This window comes from Enoplosus armatus, chromosome 14 (assembly GCF_043641665.1).
Source record: "Enoplosus armatus isolate fEnoArm2 chromosome 14, fEnoArm2.hap1, whole genome shotgun sequence".
Lineage (NCBI taxonomy): Eukaryota > Metazoa > Chordata > Actinopteri > Centrarchiformes > Enoplosidae > Enoplosus > Enoplosus armatus.
In genome coordinates, this window is record NC_092193.1 from 5,227,653 (window position 1) to 5,246,797 (window position 19,145).

General features: G+C 42.0%; 1 protein-coding gene across 1 annotated transcript; it reads right to left on the minus strand.

The window, feature by feature from the left end:
• Window positions 1-3,614: 3,614 nt before the first annotated feature.
• nfatc4 (nuclear factor of activated T cells 4) lies at window positions 3,615-15,592 on the minus strand. Its single transcript, XM_070918638.1, has 13 exons — window positions 15,400-15,592; window positions 11,968-12,128; window positions 10,794-11,306; window positions 10,508-10,683; window positions 9,551-9,713; window positions 9,212-9,312; window positions 8,463-8,564; window positions 7,968-8,155; window positions 7,631-7,771; window positions 6,728-6,783; window positions 6,482-6,608; window positions 5,083-5,805; window positions 3,615-3,890 (listed from the first exon to the last, which is right to left on the minus strand). The coding sequence occupies exons 1-13, from the start codon at window positions 15,590-15,592 to the stop codon at window positions 3,820-3,822; spliced, it is 2,715 nt and encodes a 904-aa protein (XP_070774739.1). The 3' UTR covers window positions 3,615-3,819.
• Between the last annotated feature and the right edge of the window lie 3,553 nt (window positions 15,593-19,145).

Consider the following 19,145-nt stretch of genomic DNA (forward strand, 5'->3'; position numbering starts at 1 on the left):
CAGAGCCAAAGAGATGGTGATGGATTTCAGCCGGTGCAAACACAGCCCTCCCACACCAGTGAACATCCAGGGAATGGATGTTGAGATGGTGAAATCTTACAAGTACCAGTGTGTTCACCTGAACAACAAACTGGACTGGACTGACAACACCACTGCACTGTACAAGATGGGCCAGAAAAGATTTGTAAAGTTGTAAATTATAGTTGGTGTTTTTTATAACTGTTCTTATAGTTTCTTTCAGTTTTTTAACAGTCTTTATTGTTTTCATTTATTATATCTTGATTTTTCTTACTTATGTCTCTTGCTATTGCACTATCCTGTATGATGCTATAACAACGCAAATTTCCCCGCTGAGGGATTAATAAAGGATTATATTATTTTATCTCATCTATCCAGTCTTTATGCTAAGCTAAGCTATCTGGCTATACTGGCTGTAGATTCAAATTGACCATAAAGAATAAGCATATTTACCAAAATGTCAAACTGTTCCTTTAAATCTGTCTCTTGTGAGTCCCCAAGACTTTATGGATGTTTAACACTAAATCACTGGAATACCCCTCTAACTCCTTTATGGTAGGGCTGAAAACTGAAAACAGACACATCTAAATCCTCTCTGTAGCTGAAACAGCAGCTCCCTCTGGAACCTCTGTTTCTCTACTTAGGTAGTTAGTTTTCCCATAAACTAAAGCATGCCTAAAAACCGATGGCTGTCTGATGTTCATTCAGTCAATGAGCACTGCAGATTGTTTCTCCACAGGTCCTGTAACCATGCAGTAAATTACTCTAATGTGATTTGTCTGTGTTGTCCATTACTGCTTCTGTTGCCCAGTACAGATATTGAGAACATCACAGTGCTCCCGCACCAGGCAGGCAGATTTACAGCTTATGTTTTAAAATATCTCTCTGTGTCTGTGGATCATCTTTCTCAGACAAATTCTGGGCAGCAACATAACAGTCACACATGGGGAGTAAAATATTGGTATTTCAAAAAGCATTGTGGGAATACAAACACAAATACTGATTTTAGTATTAGCCATTGTTTATTACAATTAGGGTTTGTATTCTCTTAGCATTAGCATTAGCATTATGTGCCAGTATGCCAATATGATTAGTGATGAGCATTAGCATTAGCAAATGAGCATTAGCATTATATTACTGTTAAGTATATAAGTAATAGCAATACAAGTTAGTAGGATTATTAAATGTATTAGATTATTAGTATTAGTCAAACTGACCCTTTAATAATTTATGTTAAACTGATACACGTGGCATTAGTATTATTATTAGATTTAATACTATTGATGTTACTGCCAGTAACAGAATAAGTGTGGTATTAGTGTTAACAACATTATGATTACTAGCTGTGTCAATGCCAGTGTTATAGAGACAGTATTAGTGGCAGTATTACAGTGGCTGTATCAGTATTGGTATTACTATAGTACAACAGTCTGTACACTGGTGTATTAAGTCACACACATCAGGCAGCAGTAGCCTCTTTTACTCCCACATACCTCAGTGATCCTATGGTTAGCTTGCCTTTTGGGACTCTAGCTTTCCACTGACGCTCTAGGTTTAGACATAATGGCCATTCTGTTAGCACATAGGCTCTTTATGATCTAATGGAGGCATTTCCATTGAGGGCCCACTTGGCTGCTGTTTCATGAACCTGTAAGTGTCAGTCAGGCTGAATCAGAGAGCTCAGTGTCTGATGTTTGAGATTATACCTCCCCCTGGTGACACTCAGAGGGATTTAATGTGGCAAAACGTGTGGATCGAGGAGAACCATGTGTTCCTAGATACCAATATAAGAAGTTGTGATGTAAGAAACAATTGGGCATCTTCAGGCAGGATAAAGCTCACTTTTTATTATTCGACCTGATTCTTGAATCAAGATTTGAGGGAAAGGGTCATTCAGCAGCTTTAAGTCAGGGTGACCTTGCATGCTTATTCATATGATGGGAAACTACAGGAAGTATAATTTACGATAAAGTTGTTTCCTCGAAATTACATCAAGAGACCATGAAAAACAGAATTGAGATTTAAAGATGTGATTGAATCTTGAACCAACAGACAGTCACATTTGCGACCAAACATCACATTGCTATTTATTTCCAAGTATTTCTAAGTAAGAGAAAGACAGATCCTATCAGGTAAGAGAACATCAGGATGCTGTGGGATTTCTGATTCACTTCCTTTTATGTTTATATAGTTGTTTATTGATTTTTGGTTTCTTTTTCTCTTCTTTTTTGTGCTCTTTTCTACATCTTTGTTTCTTTTTTAAATAACTACATTGATGACACAAAGGGAAAGTTTGTATTTTTTAATGTTTTACACTGTCAACGTGTAAAGATGCACAAAATCCTAAATTAATAAAATCCTAAAATCCTGATTTTAGCCTCGTAGACTTTTAACTGAAATAAACAAATGAATGAAAAAGTTATTTGCAGCAAAGGGGAAAAATGTATTAATGATCTTGGTCAGTGGTTTGTGCTCTGAGTCCCTACCATTATTTTTTGCCACATTCACCTCTCATAAACTTTCCATGTGTAACTACCTTTCCTGAGCTGCAGCCAGAGAGAGAAATGGGAGCTGGGAGTGGAATAGTCAAAGTCATGAAGGAATTATTGCTTCAGATTCCAACAGTAAGTTCTTCTTAAAAGATGTTCAAAGCTCTAGACCGTCTATATCTATCCCTTACCATTAAGGCTTTTTTGGTCTCAAGCTCTGAACATGCCCATTTATGGTTGCACAGAACCATTTAGACCCATAAAACTGTCAAGAAAACATATAATGCTACTTTGGCGTCTTTTTGTTAGGTCGGTGCATGTTCATTGCCTTTGCTGTTTGCCATAATTAAACACTTTTGTCTATCTTTCCTGTAGCCACACTCCTTTTAATAAAGAAAGTACACACAGCAGAAAACAGGACCTGTGATGTTTTAGTAATATCTCAAACAGTTTCTGATTTAGGGCTGTTGAGGCGTCCTGGTCCTGAGTCCCTGCAGGTGGCGCTGTTCCTCAAGACAAGCCTGCTCTGCTTAGAGGGGATCTAACAAGCTATTTCTCACACAAACCTTTCAAACAGCTTTAACAGTCCCAGCCGAGTCACATCATCCTTTCATGAGGCCAGGCTACCTTTTGTCTCAACACTTCAGCTTTAAACCGGCCACAGACTCAACATCTACTGAGATGAGATGACTCATAAACATTGATTTGTCAGCTTACTGATCAGTAAAGTCTTCGTTAACAGCCACTCTTTTTCTGCTAATGATTGATTTCATTAAACTACTATGTATAAAGCCAGCATTGCAGAAATATCCAGAAATAATTGCTGCTATTTGGCAGCAGAGGATCCTAAATCCTGTCGACATTACTCAATTTCCATCACATCCAGGAAATGGGCAGAGAAATGTGTTGTTCTTACTGCAGGATGGATGCAGTTTCTGCTAGTTCATTCTTAAAATAACTTTCAGGAAAAAGAAATAATTGCGTCTCTTTCCATAGGGTTTTAGCCTTTTTCCTTCACTGCCTCTACTGCGGATTCATCTCGCATGAGTGTCAATTTTGTTTTTCGCAATAAAAACACATAAGACACACCAAACCCAAGCACTTTCTTGTATAATTTATATTGAAAACATGTTAAAAACATTAGTTTCCCTTTATAAAACCATAACAGTTATCTGTAGTCATAATTACAACAGTGTCCTGGTAATCAAATTCCCCTGTCAATATCGCATGTAACGATGGATCGCAATACCAAGCGCATAATGGATTTAAAATTATGCTGAATATCAAATGAGGGTAATGAGCTGCTCTGAGCTCAGTTTGGCTGGTTGTCCATCTGTGAGCCTGACTGGTAGGACTGGATGTCCTCCCCGATGAACTCCGTCACTGTGGAGGGAGAAGAGAAAATCACAATCCTGTTCATCCCTTCATCCAGCTCATATTATACTCAGTGTCATTGGTACAGTTTGTTCAGCGTGTGCATTGCTAGCATCAAAGGTCATCAACCTGTGTGATTTAATCTGTCATTTTATTCTCATTTATTTGTAAAGTAACTTGTCTCCTCCTATACAAATCTCTCAGCTATGATGGAGCTCAATAGTACAGATATCTAAGGACAACGTCTAGGAAAAATAATACATGAAGAGGAAAAAGTGCAATGATGCTACTCTGGCCATAAAACACGTTTATTATCGGTGTTTTTTGTAAAGAAAATGTGATACAGAAACAGCACAGAAATGCTAAAGATATGTTTGAGGTAGCTTAGAAACAGTGACTTCATTACTGTTAAATGTCCCGCTCAGTACATATTAGTGTCAATTATTTAAGAGGATCTTTATCAAAAATTTTGTTTATTTTTACTTATTGCATTAGTGTACAAAATGAATATAGGCTGATATATTGTTCAGATCAGATTCTTTTAGACTCTCAAATATCCAATATCAGTCAATCAGGCTACACTAAACAGTATTCTGTCATTTTGCCCTACAAAGAAGAACAAATTATAGTTATCATCAGTTTAAAGATCATTAAAATCAATGCTTTGATTAACCACTTGATTAGATCAGTAACGTGATAGTACAGGATTAACTGACATCTGTTAACTTTCTGTTTGTTCAAACTTGAACCACAATGATAATGAACATCTAGTGTTTTAAATATAATTTATGAGATAACGTTCGATGGCACCGGTACGACCTGTCCAAACTGATCAACTCTTCAGAGTATAGAGGGCATCTCCAACCAAAGAATAATGGAAATAATAATTCAATATCAACAAAAAAACGCAATCATATATCCTAGTTTTAAAATGTAATCTTCATAAATCACAGACACTGAAATCTGGCATTTATAATCTGGCACATAACCATTTATTTACATCCGTCACCAGTGTGTTTATGATCCAACACGATCATCCTCCCACTCATCTATACATACATACTGTATATAATAACACTGCCAAATCATCTCTGTAGGTCCTTCTTCTTACACGTCTGTAATTTGGCCAATTAGTTCATTTTATCAACAGATTATTACAAATTTGCACTAAATAAGATAAATACAAATACATGCAACCCACCTTCTTCAAATGTAATGTGGTGCATAGAGGCAGAGCTGGTAAACTCCAGCGGACACTCCTGGATCTTGGCATCCCTCTCTCCCCCGTGTCCCGTCCCCAGCACCCTTCCCTGGGGGTCCCAGCCATCGTAGTGGGAGAAAGGTGCCGGGCAGATGTCCTGATATGGGCTGGTGTTGGAGGGAGGGGAGGGGCACACCTCCTGAGGATAAGCAGAGTACTGGGGGTAAGGGGAGGTGGGGATGGGGGGCAGAGGGGAGGTCGAGATGGGACTGCCAGCAGGAAACGGGCTGAGGGAGGAGGAGTGTGAGGGAGAGGGCGAGGAGGACAGGTAGGGAGAGTCCAGCCACGGGGAAGGGGAGGGGGAGGGAGGCTGCGGGCCACGGGGATACAGGGGGGGAAGGAGCTCGGTGAAGCCCAGCTCCAGGTTCTCGAAGCTGGGGTGACCCTCGGACAGGGCCGCCCTGGACCCGCCGGGCTCCTCCACCGCAGAGTCGGGTTTAGAGCAGTACTCCTCATGGTAACCCATAGTGGGGCAGGGCGGGGAGTAGGTAGAGGGGTAGGGGGGCAGGTGGAAGCCCAGGCCTCGATCGTCAGCCATGAGGTCGCCTCTCACATGGAAGCCCCTGTCCATCCTGGGTTGACCCCCCACAGGACACACAGTCCCCCCATCCAGAGGCAGCACAGAGGGCCGGGACAGCAGCGGGTCGTCCTCCTTGAACATAACTGTGAGGAGAAAACAGTTGAACTAATATGTGGAAATAATGTCGCATAATATTTTTTAATATTGTGGCTTTTTTCAGTAGTTTAATTTGTAATAAAGCTAGTACCACATTTTTTAATTTATATTTTATGTATAAACGTCCAATTAAAGTTCGGGCTTACAGTATTTCATTTAATTATCAAAAGACTGTTGTATTTGAAAACATTTAGCTGTGGAAACCTCTTAATGAACATAATAAGGATGAGAAATATTTATTTGAACTCTTTACAATCACATCATTGAAACAAATCATAAGAAGCTGGAAAAAATCCACCTGAGACTTAATTATTTGGAAAAATACAATTCAGAAAATACAATTATTGGAGAAATTAACTCAATTAACATTGGATATCTTTTTTTAAAAAGGTAAACCTTAGTGATGTGGAAGTAGAATAAAATCATGTACAAAAAGATTTATAATTAGTTCGATGAATTCTCAATCTATAATTTTTTCTAGTTTTTTTCTTGTTGTTGGCACATTTGTACTTGAAAATTATGGATGGAAATATACATGTGTATTTATGTATACATTCATATACGAGTAAGTGCAGTTTATTTAGTTTGTCTTAGTAGTTATTTCTCAACTCTCCACTAAATATCAGGGACATACGGGTGAATGAGGTGAGTTTGGAAACTCACCAGGGAGGTACTTGAAGCAGTGAGTGCTGCTCCTTTTCCTTTTCCCGTTGGAGACGTAAAGACTAACCGACAAAGGCCGACTGACGGACAGGTCACTGTAGGCGGGGACCCTCACACACAACAAACACTACAAGGACAAAAGAGAGAATATTACAGCTCAGAGGAGGTTCATCAGACGCTTTAGTTGCATTTCGCTGCATCAACTTGTAACTTGATCACTGAAGTAAAGTTCATGTCGTTCATTACCTCATTGCTGTTGTCGCGGTCGACGTGAGCCTCCTCCTCCCATTGCAATTTACCATCTAATAGACAAGAACATGAGGTAGAATTAAGTGGAATCTACATGCACACACACATACATAGACACACAGTCAGTTTAATAAATATAATTTGCTCTCATTGCATCACAGGTAACGCCTAACATTAATAATTTTTGTAAACCAGGTTGCTCGTAAAGCTCTGATAACGGATTGAAATCTTAACTTCAACTGAGAACATAGAAAAGCTGAATTTTTGGGGGGATAAAACCAACTGGAGGCTGTCATTTGATTTTTAAAGAAGCTGCTTATTTGTAACCATAACGATGCTTGATTATTTCTCCAGTTTGACGGTCATTTGCTAATAAATAATGATGGTTTTGTAAACCCTGCTCCTCCACCTGTTTGTGCACTCTCTAACCATGACTGTGAAAATGTGTGTTTTTTTTTATCATTTTATGTCAACAGATCTACCAAAATTTTATCTAAAATCCTTCTGTAGTGTATTGAGCATCCTGAAAACCCCTGATGGTGTACACCGACGCTGTTGGTCTTCTTAGTCTACAATACTTGCTTACAACAACTCACCTGTGTGCAGGTTAGAAATCGGTAGAATGACTGTAATCCTTCCTGTTTTTTCACTGAATGACTGAATGTGACTGAGGGAAAGCTACCTGATTCAAGTGCAGTACAACTTTAACAATATCTGAATGATTGATGATGTTAAATAGCCTCTATGGAAAGATCTGTTTACAACCACTACTATTTTCTGGTGACAACTACATCTCATTTCTGTATTTCTCACAGTTTAGTCAGGGACTCATCGAGATACAAGAGGCAATAGATCAGAAACAACATTGGAGAGGATTGTGTCTCGTCTGTGGACCTTTACCTGTCCCTCTCTCCATGAAAAGGACTCTGGAGATTGGCAGGAAGTTAGAGCCGCTCAGCAGAAGCTCCTCCCCTCCCTCCACCGAACAGGAAGTAAGACTGACAGACTCGATGACGGGCAGCTCCTGAGCCGAGCGCTGGGCTGAGGCAGGGAGAGTCAAATTAAACATGGCCTTCACTCCCCCTGAATGTGCTCCTAATTTAGATTTAAAAAATGACCGACTTTGGCGGCCCCAAGTGGCCATGCGTGCCACAAATCTTACACAAGGGGGCTTTAACAGCCTGTGTCATGTAGAGGTGTATTCTCTTTGCAGTTCAGCATCTGAGCAGCTACTCACAGCATTCAATGGGCACGGAGGCAACCTGCAGAGCCAGGACTCGGCCAGGCGGGGCCACAGGGGGCGCTAGAGGGAGGTGGGTACGAAACACCAAACGGACACGCGTGTTCTTCCGTCCAACGTCTGTTTCTCCTTTCCTCAGCTCGATGTCCGAGTTCCTCAGCTTCAGAATCCCAGCACAGTCGATGCTACGTCACAAATAATGTTTTTCAAACTTCTATCCAGGGAGGAGTTAATAATCATGTTTCTGCAACATACGTTGAACCGTACTGTTAGCGATGCTGTTAGAAATGCTTCACTGTTGTGGTAGGGGTTCAGTGTCTTGCCCACTGGCAGTTGTTCAGTGTCGTTTAGTGACAATCTTCAACGCTGGTCCCATAAAAGGAATCTAAATACTATATACTGCCTCTCAAGTGTATACTATAGACTTCAAATTAGCCTTGAAACTGGAGCACAAGGCTGAATAACATGCACAAATAAAAGTTTCCTACTCACAGTGCCGTCATGTTGTTCTCAGGGTTGAGGGGGATGTCCAGCAGTTTGGTCCCCGCCTGGACGCTCTCATGGCTGGCAGTACCCACCATCTTCCCCGTCACCCTGAGAGGGCAGAAACATTTACAGTTTTTTATGCTGAATCCAAGACTGGGGCTCTGTCCAAGGTTCACAAATCTATATCAAATGATTTGTGTCTATATTATATTTGCTCTGGTTACATTTGATTTAGTAATGTGCAAAATGTAATGAAACACTTTTCAGTTCATGCATATATCCATTCATGAAAAGAACAAATAACAATGCAGTAAGGACAATGTCCCGATTACTAATACACAGACAAACCATAATAGTTAATGTCACAAAATATCTCCTAGATGCCTCGAGACTGAGCAGAATAGCCTAAACTAGGACACACAGTAGCTACATGTCTCCTCGATGCTCCTCGTCTTCATCTATCTGGAGTTTAGATGAATGGACTTCAGTTGCTCTACTGTTCAAATCACATTCAAAGATTTTACATGTTCTACATTAAGCTGATGTTCTCATCCAGATTATGCTACATTGAGAACAACTGGTGCGAGAAATTTCCTGGAGCAACAGCAGAAGCAGCTGGTGGTGAGTTACGCAATGGTTAAAGCCACAGCGGTCAGAAGATGAACATAAAGTATGTTGTGTCTCGCGAACATTAATGTATCACAGAAGGATGCTTGGTAATAAGTTTGATTTTAAATAGATATACAGTTCGGTACCTGTGTATCTGATAGAAAGGATGTGGCCTGATCGACCGGTCGTCAGCTGTTCCAACGTACACCTGAAGGGAGAGCGGCTTCCTCTCTGTGTATCCACACAGCTGTACAGAGAGACGCAGCGTGAGCGACCAAATCAAACTGTGATGAGGCCAACAGCAGTGAGCCACAACACGTGTCCTACGACTTTGTCCCAGTATCATGAAAGCACAACATTCAAACCCAATGTCTACTTCAGCTTCAAAAGAAATCACATTTAATATGAACTGTTACAAATGCAACTAGAGTTGTGTTTCTAAGCAACTTTCAGCTGCTGCCTGAATCTGCAGGTTTGGTTGTCACCTTGACGATAGGGTGTCCCGTTGGCGAGGCCTTGACGGCTCCTCTGCTCCCCTCTGTCTCATAGTGGGCTCTGTGGTGTGGACGGGGCTGCACCTCGATACGCAGCTCGTACTGGTCAAACTGGGACGGCAGCGGCCAGTCGAGTGGCGGCAGGGCATTAGACCTACAGGTGTATTAGATCAGTAAAACAGTTTTAGTTGCAGTGAACATGGAAGGAAGCACAAGAGATGCAAACATGACAGGTGCAAAACAGACTTGTAGTACGAAAAATATGTAATGTATTGTAAATACAGTTAAAATTGATCATTTAAATGTATGTATACAAATCCAGACAAACAGTTCACAGTGCTCATCCCTCAGCTGTAGTATCCACACCTGCAGTACAAATATTATATATATATTCTGCAAGAAAACCTACAACACAGCATATTGGTAGTTGCATTGTTACACAGTACTTATCTAATGTTGTTAAACTTTGAATAACATTTTTAAAGACACATTTGAAAGACATACAGTATACTGCATGTGAGAGCAAGTGGCTTTGCTTAGTCATTTTAAAGCACAGTCGGCACTAGGAAGTGAACCAGCAACCAGTTCGTGCTTGGAGATGACCACCACCGCTGGTTGCAGCTTGTTTCATTCTTAGCAAAAAAAGGATATGAAGAGAAAAATCTTTACACTCCCTGATCACTGGAGTGTATGTATGTATGTATGTATGTATCGGTTATAAATGCTGGTGCGATCAAACTCTTGGTTTCCTGTCAAGAGCTTTTACAAAAAAGTGACACTGTCTCAGCTCAAAACTTTCAGGAGAATAATAACATTGATTTCCTCCACCAGCCCAGAACAATTTCTGTTTCTGGAAAGACACATTATATTGAAGTTTTTTTTTCTTCTGAGCTTCAGACTGTGATTTTTGATGAATATCATCGTACATGTGGGGGTGTGTATCCTTGCCTGAACAGAGGGCTGTGGGCGCTGGCTCGGGTCCGGCCCCAGGCTAGAGCAGGGGGCACAGAGAGGTAGTCCATGCCCAGCGAGGGGGGCTCTCTCCTGGTCTGCTGCGTCTCTGGCAGCATGCAGGGGGAGCTGTGGCCTGGAGCCTGCTCCTGGTCCACCTCCCTGGGAGACAACTGGAAAACAAAAAGTATGGTTCACCACTTTAGTGCGATGCCAATGTTTCAACTACTTAATATTTTAATCATCCTTCATTTGGACAACACCACAAAACCAACGTCTTCACCTGTTCCAAAGACGTCTTCCTGGTTTTCTGTGGGATGCTGAGCTCACAGCTGCTGGGCGGAGCTTGAGACAGAGTGATGGAGTCTCCACCCTCGAGGTTGCATCCCTGCAGTTCCTCTGAGTAACTGCCCCTCCGTGAAGTACAGGGGGAGGCCAGGGGGGAGTTTCTGCGCTTTTTACCCCCGGGGGAAGTGGGCCTCGAGGACGGCGAGAGCCCGAAATTGATTGTGGCCTCGTTGAGCTCCTCCTCCTCCACCAGCAGGGAGTCGCAGCTGGAGGCGGGGCTGAGCCAGCCGCGGGAGGAGGGGCTGGAGGCGGGGCTGGGGCTGAGGGAACCCGGGCACCTGTCGCGGTAAGTAAAGGGGTCCAGCAGGGGGAGGTAGAGGCGCTCTCGGTCCCACCCACCACCGCCGCCCATGTCCCAGTAACTGGAAATGGTGGGTGTTGGGTCGTCTTCAGGGGAGATGGTGGTTATCTGGATGCTAGGACACTCGACCACACGAGACTCTGAGACCTGGACGGAAGACGAGAGCGAGCAACAGACACCTTTAATGTTCTCAGTTTTTACTCTCGTCATTTATCAAGCAAAATGCCAAATAGTTGCTTGTTCCAGCTTCTCAAATGGAAGTATTTGCTCCTCTTCTCTGGATTATATTACTGGAAATTGAATAACTTTTAACCTTTTCTCTTCACTTTTCACTGTTTTCTAACATAAACTAAGGAATCAATAATACATTTAAAAAAGTAATTGATTGACAGGGACGACAAACCTATCCCCATTCATTCTTAGTGCTCTTTAAGTTTAAGTTAAAGGGACATTGTGGATTTTTTGATCGGTTGTCTACCTTTGGTCTAGACTTTGGAAGTTCTCAAAATGTTTAAAGCCTTAGTTTACCTTCCAAGAAATGCGCATCTAAGTAGATTTAGCTTAGTTCTAAATTAGGCAATTTCCAACTGTGTGTGATGACCATTACATCGTAATAATATATGTTTGCGGTAAAGTCTGTCATTGTTTGGAGAAAGTCAACATGTCATAGGTGAGTGAAGGACGGAGCTCACCCCATTGTTATCTGTATTTAATGGGGTAAAATATGCAAAAGGTGCAGAATGGTCCATAAAGTTTTTAGGTTCAAACTGATAATAATCAAGGAGGACTTGTAAACAGGTCGTCTCACCTGTACAGAGCGCGCCGGCAGGCTCTCATAGGTCCCGCTGAACTCCCTGACGGGGGCCCTCCGTGGTGGCGGCGAATGCATCCCAGCCCGCTGATTGGCCGAGGGTGGCGGGCTGGGGATGCTGATTGAGTGTCCTGCCTGAGTGGCAGCCATGTGGTTATCTGTAACTGAAGAATTATCAGACTGAGTATGTGGAAACATGATTTAGAAAATGAACTGTGGACAAAAGTTGGTCTTGCTGATGATCAAAGGCTGCTAACCAAGAGTTTACAGTGTGTTCATTTTCCTAAAATACACCTTTACTTCCACAAGGCAACAATTTATTTTCTGGCAGCTTTCTAGTAAAAGAAGATCTATTTTTTTTTCTCATACACACTTTCCTTTTATATCGCATGCTGTGGGTTTTGGGGTCATGTGACCTCCCATTAATCTTTTTTCACAACCGCAAAATGACAGTTAGCTCTCAAAACCTGCTGTTTGTTCACATCTGGCATGAGAAAGACTCATTAGATGTCAATCAAACTACTGTAAACACAATTTGTGCAAAGCGGAGATTCATTTTTTATCATCAACATGCCTTCATCATTCATTACACATCAGTGTTCCTTCTATAATTGTTGCCATATGTAAAATGCATGCAACTGGAACTTTTCCTCAGGAAGTGCTCAGTTAATGTCTTTGAAACGAGTGACTTTCAATATAAAGCAGTAGTTCGACATTTTGGCAAAAGCTATACTTTCTCGATGAGGGTTAAATCTTACCACCACTCTCATGTCTGCACGGTAACTATGAAGCTGAAGCAAAGAGACGGTTAGCTTAGCTTAGCTTAGCATAAAGACTCAAAAAAGTGGGAATGCTAAGCTAGGCTAACCGTCTCATAATAAAAATATTATGTGATAAAGTAGGATTTGGTTTTATGTCCCATAATTTCACACAGGCATATGGCAACAATTTACTGAACACCATTTTAAACTCTACTGTGAGTGTGAAGAAGTCTGTCAATACATGTTTTCCATGTATTATACTCACAAATAGTGCAGTAAAGGGTGAAGTGGGAATTGTAACTAAATCATGAAGCTTACTTTTGGCTCACTGATCCAAATAGTGCACCGCTAAGAATCACAAACTCAACTCTGCTGCTAATCTTGACAGTCATGAAGATGATTTGGAGCTTTTCTAAATTTCAGAAAAACATTCTCAACAAAACATTTTGGACTTTGCCAAACAATCATCCGAGTGAGGACACGACCCCTCAAGGCCACAGTCCTCACCACAACATTTCCCCGGCGTCGGCCTGCACATGGAGCCAAACAGTAGTTACCCTGTAATGAGCGAGGCTCCAACTGATCATTGCTGCGCTGCAGTGGCGGCCGGCCATACAGGCAATTTTTGGGCAACGCGGACACACAACGGCAACTGCCAACAAATTAAGACTCGGGGTGAAAAATCTCTTCAAATGTTTCCTGGCAACAGAAATATTTCCAAGTGATTAAAGCTGCGGCGCTGAGGCAACTCTCCTGCTGGTGGATTTCTCACATGAAACAATGATTTAAATGTTTGTGTTCAGACCAACAGAGGAGTTTATGAGCCACGAAAACTTACCAAACACTTATTGAACACAATAAAGCGCAACTCAATTCTTAACAGGTTTAACATACTGTAGTATTTCATCCTGTGTCCCGACTTGAACCGCTCACAAAAACTGATGTTTAGATCAGTGGTTCCCAACCTGTGGCTCAGGAACCCCACATGCGGTCACAAGATGATTAACAGGATAGCGAAGAAAAACATGCATATTTTTTGCAACAGTGAACACAATTACAAATGTTTACTGTAGTTCTTCAGAAAAAATAATAACAAAATAATGGATAATTTTACCTCTTCAGGCCACTTATAACTACTTAGGAAACAATCATTTTGTTTATTACTACCTAAAATTACGTGTTACCTACCTAATGTCTAACAGATCTAAAATAATACATTAATCTGTGTCCTGAGTTGAACCTCCCACAAAAAGTGATGTTTCGATCAGCCTGTCAAGGGGGTTGCAAAACAAATCTGAGTGGTCGAAGATATGATGAAGAGGATTTGAAAGCATTTCTTTCTTTTTTCAGGCTTTTCTCTAATAGTTGTGAGTTACTGGATAACTTTACCAGGGCTCATACTGACCTCATAAAGCCGATCAGGTATTGGACATATCAAGACCGATACATATAAAATACAGTTTTTTCATCCCTGTCATTATAAAATTCAGTGTTTCCGCTCTGCCGACTGTGTTTTTAGCACCACAGCAATCTCTGGCCTCGTGTTACCTCGTATAAAAAAGACTCCAATGAGTTTCATGCAGCGAGATACACAGACTTTAAATCAGGGGAAAATAAAGCAGCAGTATTGGATTGGTGCTCTATATCCACCGCAGGTACTCTGATGTATCGGTGTATCAGAAAAGAAGTGGGATCGGTGTCAGTCCTACATTTTCCCACTTCAGGCATCTAAAAGTTTTTCAAATAAATGAAAAAATAAATCACTGTTTGGTCACAACTAGTAGACACACCTGGGGAGGCAAGTCCACGTGTTTGCTCTGTTTTAAGGGGTTACAAGCCAAAACAGTTGAGTCCCACTGGTTTGCACGTTACGTCAACAGATCTGGAGCACCGGGGACATAAATCTGAATACCAGGAGAGTCGGGGGAGCTTACAAAACACTCCTGTGAAAGTCTGAGCTCTCTCTGAGTGTCTAAAATCACCTAGAGTGAAGGACTGCTCTCTTGTTTCTCCTGCACTTCACTTTCATGCCTTGGGTGTGGTAATACAACTGTATGCCAGTGTGGGCGGGAAACAAATGAGAGAGTGGATGTGAGGATAGGAGGTGTGTGTGTGTGTGTGTGTGTGTGTGTGTGTGTGTGGAGTGAAAAATGGGGGAGATGGAGGCTGAGTGAAAGAGGGAGGGAGGTGTGTATGTGGTGCGTGTTCAGTACACAGAGGTTGAGGTTCCTTCCCAGATGGCAGCTGTTAACTCCACTCACACGCACAGCTGATTAGAAACACATTGAGTCTGGGGCTGCACGCACACATGCACAAACACGCACATGCACACACGCATATGCCCTCACAAACAGGAACACAGTATGCACACAGATGCACACGACACACAAAACAAACACACAATAACAATATACTCATGCTCACATGCTTACAGATAGAGGCACGCACACATGCAAGTCCAAACACACACACACACACACACACACACACACACACGCATGCAGATGAAGGCCCTCATTATAGCACATGCAGCTACACAAACACACACACACACACACACGCACAGAGAAGTTCCCATGCATTAGGAGCCACACCGTCAGGCCCCTCTCCCCCATCTAATGTGTCCCTTTACTTCAACACATTCAACCATCCAATAAATGACTCTAACCCAGGCTGCTGCCGCCAGAGGAGTCCAGGTGCAGCAGGGCGCTCTCACTCTCCTCCCCGGGAACGGAGCTCTCCGGCTCGGCTGTACGCACCGGGGATGGCCCCTGGCTCTGCCGCGACGGCGGGTCCTCCTCAAACACCAACTTAAACTCGAACTCGCCCTCCTCCCAGCCCGAGCCCGGCGCGGCCCCCATCGCCCTCCGGCAGCGAGGACAGGATACAGATAGACTGATACAATCTTATCTCCCTGCGTCGGATACAGCGACTTTAACCTTCCTTGGTGCGCCTCGAAAAAGAGAGTTTCCCGGAGATATTCCCCAAAACTTTTGTCCTTCTCCTATGTGCGTGTCATTGCGCAAATATCCCTCCTCTTGGAAGGTTTGGATGTAACTTCGGCAACTTTTCCACGCCGTTTCCACACGATGAGGACTTCTTCTTGCTCGGATATTTGCAGCTTTTTCAGCCTTGATGCCTTGCGGTCCAAATCAAATCTTCGCTCAGGATATCTCAAAGTCTTCTCCGAAACATATCTCCCAGATACAGTCCGGCCTTTCATTCTACTTCCATCGCCATCCCCATAACTTCTTCTTCTTCTGCTTCTCCGCTCAAGACACACAGAGGAGGGAAAAAAAGTTTATCAAATATTTTTGTCGTCCTTTACCCTTAATTGCCTTTGGGTGGGTTTCCCAGCTCCAGTTGGTCCGTTACTCATTCCCCATAGGACCTTGTGCCTGTCAGTCATGAATCCCCCCTGCCCAACCCCCCCCCCCCCCCCCCCCTTCCCCACTCACTCTGGAGGTTTCTCTTTTACTCAAACTCTCTTCACATTTACTTAATACACCAACACACACTGCAAACATGTCTTTTCTTTACAACTTACATCTTCTTTTGCATCATCCTGACATCTTGTTCCTGGTGTTTGTCCCACTAGAATGAAGTTTATCTCCATATCATACCTCAGCACCAATAACTTTTTCACACATTTAAACCCAAAACAATATGATTATTATTCCAATCATGAGCAGGACTCATGGCAAGCGGCTCGCTGTCTCCGAAAACCTGCCATTGAAGGCCGGCTGCACGGCCACCAGGGCTGCGATGTTAGTGATGTCAGTTAGTGAACATAACAGGGCCTATTTCCTGTGGCCATGAACACGACAGCCCCCCTTTTTTGGCTGTCACTCTTCCCTCTCCTCCCCCTTTCTTCTTTTTTTTTTTTAAACCCCACTCCTCCTCCTCCTCTCTCTTCTCCCCACCAACTCCTCCTTGTCCCTCCTTCTCTCCAGTCTTCCCTCCCTCCCCTTCCTCTCCACCAAAGATCTGTTTCTCATTATCCTCTGTAGTCTGCTCTCTGTCTGAGTCAGGAGACGAAAAACTTAAATAAACACACTCTCTCTGGCTCTCTCAGTCCAGCTCCTTAACCCCCCCCCCCTTCTCCCCTCTGTCCTCCTTCCTCGTCCTCCTCCGATTCTCACAATCATTAGGCGTATATGTTATACTGGCGTGTAACTGGGGGTTTGTTTCACTCTCCCTGTCATCCTCTTGGGGTTGCGTGGGCAGGCCTTGGATCCTGGACTGATCTCAAGATGTTGCAGTCTCGTCGGGGAGAGAAAAAAGTGCAACACCAGCAGGGCCGACGCAAGACTTTTTAGGGCCCAAGGCAGGATCTGATAATGAATACCCGATACCAAATCCCCATATGGCACTATTATCCACCATAATGTATACATTTATATACACTACTAAACGTGAGGGGTAAAACATGAATCCGAAGAGAGTTCAATTTGTTTTCAGTTTGTCTGGGGGCCCCCATGGTGGCTGAGGGCTCCTATAAGTGGCTATCAATTTAGCTATTTCCTAATTAGTCTGCCAGTCTACAATGTCCTCAATAAGCCGGCGTTAAGACCCAAAACAGCAATGCAGGGGGCTGCGTTGGTGTTTTTTAATACTTTTATAACTTCTATATAGCCTTTTTCTAATCTTTATCTTTATATTTAACTCTTATTATTTTTGTCATTGCACATTATGCCCCGTCCCTTTTAGCACTTCCTCTCACCTCCTCATGTCACTGCACATATCCTGAGGCTATCACAACAAGTTACAGTTTGAGGTACTTGTACTTGAGTATTTCTTTTCTCTGTTTATACTATCGATTGATTATAAAGTTCAACTTTCCTCGTCCACACTAAAATGTTTCAGATTCTTCCACGTGTAATATGCAAGTTATTTCCGATTTAGCTGCCTTTGACTTGAGAGACAGTAAAAAAGAAATGGTTTAGTTTTGTGAGTTTTTATATGTGATGGAGCAGCAGGACTTCCAATAAATAAATACTGCATTAACTTGTTAATAAAGCTGAACTTGAACTTGACAAAAAAAATGTTTTTACATGAAGGTGCTGTACTTATACACATTTTCAGAAGTTGAGACACAGAGCCTCTCTAGAGATGGAAAGTTTTGGGGGGTTGTGAAACTGTTGAATGGCTAATAAATTGTTTAAAGGACTGGTGCAATGTGATGGATGAGTGCAACACACAGGAGGAACTGCAGAGCATCAAGTTTATAGGAAGAGGAAGAGGAAGAGCAACAGGAGGAGAAATGATTCCTGTGGATGTGTTGCCATCATGTGGTTAAATATCAGAACAGTTTTACTGTAACTTTCCTCAACAGTCAGCGGCGCTGTCACAGCCTGAGGACACAGATTATCAGTGAAACGGGTTTCATAACTTCCTGATAAACTGATGAGTCAGACAGAGACAGACTGAAATTATTCATTGACTCATTGAATCAGTGGCTTAAACTGAAGTACATGTTGTGGTTGACATTATCCAGATGTACTCCAAAACATAGGATGCTTGGAGAGATTATGAAATAAATTGATAGAAAGTATTTAAACAGTAGAAGGCGATCAAAACGTTGTACTCAGATCTACTATTCAGATCCTTTACTTAAGTAAAAGTACCACACTGTAATAATACTCTGTGACAAGTAAAAGTCCTGCATTGAACATACAAAGTATGTATGTATAATCAGAAGAATGTACTTAAAGTATTAAAAGTAAAAGTACTCAATGCAGAAAAATGTCTCCTGTGACTCTCATACTATTATATATTATATCATTAGACTTTCATTATTATTACTCATGCATTCATATAAAAGTAGGGTTTTAATGCTGTAGTTGGTTGAGGCGAAGCAGATCTTTAAGTGTTTTGTATTTGACTGCATCTAATGATTATTTTCATTATGGATTAAACTGCTGATTAACTTCTCAATTAATCGATCGATTGTTTGGTTTGAAGACAAATTAGAAAATAGTGAGAAATGCCGTCACGATTACCCAGAGTCGAAGTACAAAGTGGCATGAAAAGAATTTGTACTTAAGTACAATACTTGAGTAAATGTACTTAGTGCCATTCCACCACTGCTGTATACACTGTATACTGTACTATATCATGACGGAGTCTTTACAAGTTCTTATCAGAGCAGTAAAATAGAAGATGAGGGTTCCTATAGAACCAGATTTCTTTCATTTTTAAACTTGTGGTCTTCAGCGCCAACAGAGGCCAACTCAAGTGACATCGCTTGAAGCAATTAATCAGATCTCACCCAGCTTCCTCTGCAGCCTCAACAGGCTTCATACAACTGTTTTCACATATGCAGCGATACCCAAGGCCTTTAAACAGACTTTGATGTGTGAAATCAGCGGGGAACTCCACTTTAAGCCTTTACTTTCACCAATTTAAACTGAA

Coding starts and splice junctions, on each gene's coding strand:
- nfatc4 (XM_070918638.1), bottom strand. CDS start 15,592: ATGGGGGCCGCGCCGGGCTCGGGCTGGGAGGAGGGCGAGTTCGAGTTT. Junction 10,684..10,793: donor GGAAGACGTCTTTGGAACAG/GTGAAGACGTTG, acceptor TTTGTTTTCCAG/TTGTCTCCCAGGGAGGTGGA. Junction 6,609..6,727: donor ACCGCGACAACAGCAATGAG/GTAATGAACGAC, acceptor TTGTCCTTGTAG/TGTTTGTTGTGTGTGAGGGT.